Source organism: Marmota monax, unplaced genomic scaffold, assembly GCF_021218885.2.
Source record: "Marmota monax isolate L192 unplaced genomic scaffold, Marmota_monax_Labrador192_F-V1.1 WCK01_AAM20220418_F8-fsc00576, whole genome shotgun sequence".
Lineage (NCBI taxonomy): Eukaryota > Metazoa > Chordata > Mammalia > Rodentia > Sciuridae > Marmota > Marmota monax.
In genome coordinates, this window is record NW_026692820.1 from 109,251 (window position 1) to 118,418 (window position 9,168).

At 34.3% G+C, this 9,168-nt stretch overlaps 1 protein-coding gene across 1 annotated transcript; it reads left to right on the forward strand.

Moving 5' to 3' along the window:
* Positions 1-7,839: 7,839 nt before the first annotated feature.
* Positions 7,840-8,784, forward strand: LOC124095383 (olfactory receptor 2B2-like). The gene has a single exon (XM_046448488.1). The coding sequence runs from the start codon at positions 7,840-7,842 to the stop codon at positions 8,782-8,784; it is 945 nt and encodes a 314-aa protein (XP_046304444.1).
* The last annotated feature ends 384 nt before the right edge of the window (positions 8,785-9,168 follow it).

Genomic DNA, 9,168 nt, shown 5'->3' on the forward strand with positions numbered 1-9,168 from the left:
TAAATAAAATAAAAAATTTTCTGTAAAGACTGAAAAGTCACATATTAAGGCTGAGTAATTAAAATGGCATTTCAGTTCCAAAGGGGAAAAAAGTGAAAACTAAACTATAATGAAAAAACAATTTTAAAATCTTAAGAGATGTTTATTTCTTTCTTAAAATTCTGTGCTTAGACAAAATATCAATTAAGTAAATATTATAAAATATTAAGAAATTTTTTGACATGGATGCTTTCATTTTTCTTATTCATTCTTGGCACAGTACTCTCAAGAAAATACTGGGTACCATGCTTCACTAAAAAGAAAGAAAAGTAAGAAAGTAAAAAGCATAGAATAGAAAACAAGGGACTGGATACAGGAAATAAAGGGGAAAACACCTTGGAAGGGAGTAAAACTGAAAGCCAGGAAGACATATAAACAGAATCCAGTTTGGAGCAAAAGAAGTTTGGCTTTTGCTTCTAGCAAAGTCAATCCAAAAAAAAAAAAAAAAAGTGCTGATCACTTGATGTCTTTGATCATTCTGAGAGGAGCCTTATAATTTTATGGAGTATATTAAGGAAAAGTACAGAGAAAAATCACTCATACTTATACATAAACTTGCATACAAACACGTCTTTTAATTCAATGAGCAACCAAAAGCTATGTGAGAAAGGAAAATGTATCACAGTGAACTATGCAGCTTAGCTGCTAAAACTCTATTATCAATATAAAATAAACACTGGATTGTTTAAAATTAATATCAGACCCCTCTCTGAATCACTATCATCACACTTCTATGGACTGAATATTTGTGGCCCATTTGCTTTCTTAGGATGAAATCCTAATCACTAACATATTGGTATTATGAGTTGGGGCATTAGGGATGTGGTTAGATGAGAATAGAATTAGTGCCCTTGAAGAACAGGCCCCAAAGAAGGAGCTCAAAGAGCTGCCTTTTCTCATCTACTATATGAGGATAGAGTGAGAAGACTTCTTTTATAAACCAAAAGCATGCCCTCTATTTGTAAACTGAAAAGCATGACCAAATGCAAAATCTAATGGCATCTTGATCTTGGACTTACCAGCCTCCAGAACAACAAGAAATAAATTCCCATGGTTTATAAGCTTCCCAGTTTGTGAACAGCCTAAATACTCACATAAATTACTGTTGTAGCCTTCTGTTTGCTCTAATAACTTCCAGTATTCCAGGGAATTCTAAACATAGCAGTTTCATCTGAAATTAAGGTACATAATGTCTCTCCTCAGTCCTTTAAAACCCCAGTTCTCTTAGTTCTTGCAATGGCCTGTGGAGTCTCACGTGATGCCCTCCTATTTTGGCAGCATCTCCTGTATCTCTCTTCTTGGTTCCCTCTACTGGCCTCTTGATGGTTATTAAAATGCACTAAGATATCTCCTGCTATAAGGATTTGGCTGTTCTTTTTCTGGAATTCTGGACATCAGATACATGCTTGGTTAACTTCTTTACCTTCAGGTGTTTAAATCACATCTTTTCAAGGAGACCTCTCTGGACCACTTCATTTAACAGTTACCTCACCTACTTGATATTTCTTATGATAATCTGTGGTTTCTTTCATCTGTAGCACTGATCATCTTCTAATATACCACATAACAAAATTTAGCCTCATTGCTTACTATCTTCATTTTCTCCTGGGATTTTAACCTTTGAGAAGGAGAATCTTTTGTTTGCTGATGCATCCCAAGTGCACAGGAACAGCACTGGCACTTAAAAGAACTGTTTTTGGAAATGTTAAATTAACTTGGAAAATTTTAAGAAACTGACAAATAGAAATTGAAAAGAGCCCCCAAATCTTACTTTGTGAGAAGAGGAAATTGAGGTGGAGTAGGGGTGACATACTAGCTGTGGTTGTTTTTAAATCCATGTAGAACTGTTTAAATTATGTATTCATATTTCTTAGAGAAATAAATTTAAATGTGAAACCATCAAGTATAAAAAGAGGAGAGATGCATAGTAAAGAATAATCATAAAGCTAAAATCTTGTTTTTTTTTTTTTTACCACAGATCATATGCATATTTTTTATAATTATAATTACTCTTTACATAAACTCCTCAGGAAACCTCCCATGAAAGGTACTGTAGTATTGTTGTTTTGTCCTCATTATATTCATAAACACAAAAAGCATAAAAATTATCAGATAAAAAATACAATACATGGAAAAAACAAATCACATCTCTACTCCTCATTTCTCTACATTCACCACTGTTTCCAACATATCCTGGAATATATTAGCATACATGGGGTGCATGAATGTATATACAAGTATGTTTTTATAAATGTTTCTTTATATATGTGTGTTGACAGGTTAACAGATAACAAATGTGCTATGGGGACAAGTGTATGGAGTACAGCATACATGACATACGTTAAGGGCATCTGAGGGGCTGGCCACTCTTCTCATGCTAGGCTCCTGATCCACAGACCACTTATCCTGTTGACACAGCCCTAGGCAGGTGAGGCCACGTGTTGCAGTCCCTGCTCTTGCTCCACTGCCCCCTCCTCGACTGGTTGCTGCAAGGACAGTTAGCAAGACAGTGTATTGGTGGCTGCATATAATAAATGTGCAATAAAATCAGACCTGCTTCTGCCTAGATAAATGTGCAATAAAATCAGACCTGCTTCCTGCTTGGTCTCCGGAAGTCCTGAATAGCGACTCCCTAGCCACACTCTCCTCTACCCTGCTCTGTGGACCTCCTTGCTGGACAAGAGAAAGCCCACACAGCATGCTATAAATTCTATATTGTAATTTTGTTTTCTCCTGAAATACATATCTTGGAAACCATTCCAGTTCTGTAAATAAGAACACCCATCATTATTTTAATGAATGTATAACATTAAATTATATAGTATTAACAACTCCAGAAATGGTGAAAATTTACGTCTAGCTCTCTGCTAATGCAAAAAGACATTGCAATGAAGGTTTTGTGCCATTCACTTCTTCATGAATATGAGAGAATCTTCACTAGGTGAATGTCTAGAAATGGAATTGATGTTCAAGTAAGCAGGTTCAGTTTTACATATGATATATAATTCTAAGTTGCTTTACAAGAAGGCTAAAGCAAAATGGTACTCTAGCATGACATAAATAAAATATTGCTCTTTGTGAATTCCAGAGGTTAAAATTGTATCTCTTTTGGTTTTAATTTGTATTTCTTGTACACATAAATATTTCCTTTAATTTACACATGTGAAAGTCACATTAACCTCTCTCCTGGTCCTTTGCTTGTGTTTCAGGGAACTGTTGGTCTTTTACAACAAACATACCGATATTGGGGAAGTTGGCCTTTTTTTATTTCACATGCTTCACAGTTATTCCTTTGGAGTTTGTCACTTTTGTTTTTGTTTCAATTTATGATATTTGTCTCTGCCAAAATATTACTTTAACATTTAAAATACATTAATCATTTTAAACCTTCTGAGTTTTTAGTGATCTTAGATCTTTTGAGTAATTGTAGATATTTCATCTGACATTATTACATTTCTATATTTAAACTTTTATTTTAATAAGTGGAGCTTTGTGATAAAGAAATGCAAGGCCTAATATTCATTATAAACAGATTTGGTATTTGTAAATAATCTTAGCAGTTTTATGTCATTATATTTCTAATATTCCATACATATTATGAAAGAAAAAAAGCTAATATAATGGAGATGATATCCAAAGTATGGTAAATTTTAATTTTAACTTTTAATCTAAGGAGTTTAGATTAGTTATGCTCAATAATTTAAAGGAGAAAATTGGGAATAGATCAAATTTGGCAACATCAGTTTGTGTCCCTGGTTTCTGAGTGTGTGTGACCTTATTAATTTTGTTGGTGGTTTGGAATTGTGGCCAGCCAAATAATAAAATAAAGAGTATACTTTCTTAATTTGTACAGTGGCAATGTTTATCAAATAAATAATATATGTCTAATGATTATAAAGTAGCATATTAATATAAATGGATAGTGAAAATAAAGAGCTATTGTGGTAAAAAGCACAAAAAGTAATATTTTATAGAGATTTTCAAATTTTTATGAAATTGTCCTATTTTTGTCAGCATAGCAACCATATACAAAGGAATTTTTTACCTATTTTATAACCTATATTGTAAAAGTCTTCACAACCTCTGAGATCTGTTTAAATGGAATTGATTTAATTTCTTCTTAAGTGACTCTCTAAATTTGAGGGCCCAAAGCATGTGTTTTTCCAGAAACCTTTCACTGATTGCTTCCAAAGTTTTCTTCCCTTGTAGAGTCCCTCTGGTTCTTCTCTCCTGGACATGTTGGCGGAAGCAAGTACTAATTATGCTGAATCTCAGAGGCTTAAGTAGAGGATGAGTCTAAGACAGTAATGGTAATGGAAACTCATGGGAAAGCTCCCTGTGGATCCATGGGTTTTATGGATGGCCATAAATTAGAACTGGTTTCTTAAAGTTGACCTTCCAGTAAGTCTAAGAGTGCCTGGTTAGTGGACTGGTCTGAGGATCATGTTTGAGCCACAGGGCAGTTTTCTATCTCTCTCCACATCACAACCCTGACAAACTGATGGACTGCAACACAGCACCAGGTAAATGCAGAAGGGATTCAGAGAGGGAAGGTTAGTCAAGACCAATGTTATCTTACCTTGACAGGCTTCATGGTATGAGCTAAAAGGATTATTTAAGGTTAGAACTATAAAGTAAAAATATTTGAAAAAATATTAAAAAGTTGATTCTACAAGTCATCTGTACTTTTGCTTGTGAGAACAATAATGGAATTATGAAAAACATTCTGATATAAAATTTAAAATCTGATGTCATTCAAATATTTATTTCTGATTTTACTAGATTTATTAATTTGAGCAAGTACTATAACCTCTTTGTACCTAAATTTTCTCTCTTTAGTTAAAAAATATTCTTACCTTGGAAACTTATTGAGAGAACCAAATATAAGGAGTATTGTATATATGTATAAAATTGATTACAATTTAGGCTAGTGGAAAATTTGACATCAACATTTTGGTATTTGCAAATCCTTCTAATACAATATCTTTTTATGAGGACAGCTATGGGAAAAATACATGTGTCACTATTTATGTTATTTACCTCTTAAATATTTTAGGTATATCTTTCTACCACTTTTTAATATTGAAATTGCTATTTGCATTATAAAATTGTAGATACTATAACATTGATTTTGTGTAGAAACTGATTTAGCTCTGAAACACCTATCATTCAGACAAACCAAAGATTGTTTAAATCTATGACAATTTAGAATAAGGGAAGCCAACAGACAGCATGGAGTTAAAACCATAGCAAATATGTAAACTGGGTTAGAGGTAGAATGAACACCTAATTATTGTTCCTATTTTGTCTTATTAACACATTATATCAGAATCATGTTTATGAAGTTAAGAAAGACTGTATTAGAAATGTACACCTCCAAAGTAAGGAGCTCCATGATTTCTTAAGCTTTATGATCAGATACTTTTTCCCTCTTCTCCCTTCATTTCTTTGCACACCCCATTTTCTTAAGACCCATAGATACTTCTGTCTCCTGGCTCCAGTTATTCACCCTCATGAGAATCAAAAGCATATGTTTTTACTTCCTATTCAGGTAAATTAAGCTCTAATCCCTGTAATTTTCTTATTCAGCCAGAAAGGCAAGAACTCCCCACAGTCTTTTCTGGGAAAATAAACTGAATTACCTAAATTAGTCTTACACCTTTAATCTTTATTTCCCATTTTCTTCTATTTCTTTTTATACTCACATATTCAGCAGATACTTAACCTAAGTGTCTTCTATTGTTAGACAGAATATTGTTTCATTTATATTTTTATCTTTTTCTCTCATTATTTTTCTTATCCAATTTTTCTGTGTATATTTTATCCTTGCTCAATTTACCACATGTGCCTATAAATCTCTACTATTTAGGCATGTATCAACTATTCAGAAAGTCAAAGAAATATGCCATATATTCCCCTCTAATAACTTAAGTGTTCCTCTTGAGTGAAGTATTTAATTTGATTTTCTCACAAAAATGCCAGCTTACCTCAGATATAGAAACAAATAGCTATGTTTTTTTTTAGACAAGGGTGGCAGGAAAATATGAACATTGCAAAAATGATACAGCATTTTTTTAAAATACAGTAGAAGAAACTTAGCTTTCTTCAGGTTTAGAAAAACATTATCTGACTACAGGTAATTGAAGAATGATATTCTGAAAGAGTTTAGCAAGAAAGAAATCCAGATAAGACAAAGGGAATAATTCACAATTGTCCTTTTTAAAATTCTAATTAGGTAAGGAATTACTTGAGTGCTGATTAAGGGATATCCTTCTGTAAATAATTCTGCAACACAGAAGTCTTCCTATGACCATGATAGATAAGACAAAACTTATTCTAAAACTATAAGGACAAAATTATTTCACAACTGCATATCAAAAACTATTTCTATAATAATTATTTAATCCAGTGACAGTGCTATCTGTCCCATTTCTTTGGGAATACAACATATTAATTATTATATATACAACATATTGTTATATTTCTAAGGCAACATTTTTAAGACTTGCAGTCCCAGGATGAGAAATTGGGGGAGAAGAAAGGAATTGGATGAGACAAACATGAAATGAAGAGTGTCATAGCAAGAAATGATAGAGTTATAAAAAGGAAAAATCTCAAGAAAATAATTTTCCACAGAGGATCACAGGAAATTTCTAAAGTCATTCCTATGTAATTTTACCATGCAAGTAGTTCTATTACTATTGCTGCTGCTGCTTATTCTCTTTGTATTATGTATCATACAGTATAGCTTTTTCTTTCACTTACAAAGCAAATTCACATCCAATTGTCATGAAAGTATGATAGAATTTATATGCATGTATTTTGATTCCCATTATAGTTATCTTTCAGAAATTCTGAAGGAATTACATGATTTGTATGAGAAAAGAGCAGGAACAATGCAACTCAAATGGTAGAAAGAGTGGAGAAAATTTTAAATGTGTATATTCTGGTCATAATCCTGAGCAATTGGAAATTCTTATATAGCCCCAAATTTCAGGAATATTCATACTTTAAATTATTTCTGGTAATTTTTATCAGAGATTAAAATTCTGCCCAAATTTTCCAGATAATTTTAAAGTAGTATCATCAGAGCAAGCAAATTTTTAAGTCCTGATTGTTTATATGTTATCTTGCCTGAATGTTTTATTTTCTACCTCTATATTTTAAATTTCTAAAAGGACCTAAAATAAATCTTGGAAGGGGTAAAAGAGTGATGATACGCCATCATCATGCAGATTTTATGAAGGACTAAAGTCCCCATGATGCCTCTAACCAGGCTCAGTGTGATGAAGATGAACACGTCAGCTCTGCCTCACCTGCAGATTTATCTGCCTTCTTCCTGCTGTCCTTTTTTCAACCTGGAAGTTCTGCCTTTTCTCAATTTGTTTGATCCCATACTCTGTCATCACCACTAAATATCCATGATATGTGGAGTTGATGGTAGTAATACTATTCCAACTTTTAAGAAGCGAAGATATCAAAATCCAAAAGAAGGGAGGAATTAACCTATTAAATAAGCAACATTTGCCAACTACATTGATGGTGTATTATTTGTTCTTGTCTCAGCAATCCTGCATTATTACAATTGAAATGACAATGTTGACTCAACATTTTACCATAATCAGAATACAGATGCATTTTTGTCATTGAAGTAAGTATACAAATTAGAGGAAAAAAATGAGAGTTTTCTTTCGACATCTCTGGGTTCCAATTCTCAGTGGCTTCCTCTTACCATTGATACCCATTCCAAACAGCGGATATGTAGAGGTCTCAGCTGGAATTTCACCTATCAATGCTAATATGTGGATCAATAATCAGAGCTCCCTAGATGATTTCATCTTATTGGGATTTTCAGACCGACCCTGGCTAGAGACACCACTCTTCATAATCTTTCTGGTGGCCTACATCTTTGCTCTATTTGGAAATATCTCCATTATCCTAGTTTCCCACCTAGATCCCCAGCTCGACAGTCCCATGTACTTTTTTGTCTCAAATCTGTCACTTCTGGATCTCTGCTATACCACCAGCACCGTCCCACAAATGCTAGTCAACCTTTGGGGACCAGAGAAGACCATTAGCTATGGGGGTTGTATTGCCCAACTCTATATTTTTTTGGCCTTGGGTTCCACCGAATGCATTCTTCTGGCCATCATGGCCTTCGACCGTTATGCTGCCATTTGCAAGCCCCTTCACTATCCAATCATCATGAATCAGAGACGATGTACCCATATGGCTGCTGGGACCTGGATCAGTGGTTTTGCTAACTCCCTTGTACAATCTACACTCACAGTGGTGGCCCCAAGATGTGGACAGAGGGTGGTGGACCATTTCTTCTGTGAAGTTCCTGCCCTTCTGAAACTAGCCTGTACTGATACTAGTGTGAATGAAGCTGAACTCAATGTTCTAGGGGCTTTGCTACTCCTGGTACCACTCACCCTCATCCTGGGCACTTATGTGTTCATTGCTCAGGCAGTGATGAAAATCCGCTCTGCTGAAAGTCGTTGGAAGGCCTTTAATACCTGTGCTTCACATTTGCTTGTGGTATCCATGTTCTATTTTACAGCCATCAGCATGTATGTCCAGCCTCCCTCTAGTTACTCTCGGGACAGGGGTAAGATCATGGCTCTCTTCTATGGTATTGTCACACCCACCCTCAACCCTTTTATCTATACATTGAGGAACAAGGATGTGAAAGCTGCCCTAAGAAGAGCATTGACTAAGGAGTTTTGGGTCAAGAAAAGATGATCTCTGGAAAAAAAAATACCTAAGAAGTAAGAATGGATGTATTTGACTTTCAAAGAACATGTTGGACATCACATTGATGAGGGAACCATGTATCAAGTGGCACAAAATTCATAAGAGGAACAGGACCAAGAAAATAATGATCAACTTTTGGTTAAATCTACATAGACATTTACCTTCTTTGGACAATATGCAGATACCTCCCCCACCCCAATCTGTGGAGAATATATTCCAAGAACCCTGGGGATGCTTGAAATTGTAGCTAATACTGAAACCTGTGATTTAAATGGGCTCACATACTATGAACATAATGTTTGCAATTTTGAGGTATCATGGCAAAACTTTTCATAATTTCATGAATAGAAGATTCATTCTTACAAAACATCT

Coding starts and splice junctions, on each gene's coding strand:
- LOC124095383 (XM_046448488.1), top strand. CDS start 7,840: ATGTGGATCAATAATCAGAGCTCCCTAGATGATTTCATCTTATTGGGA.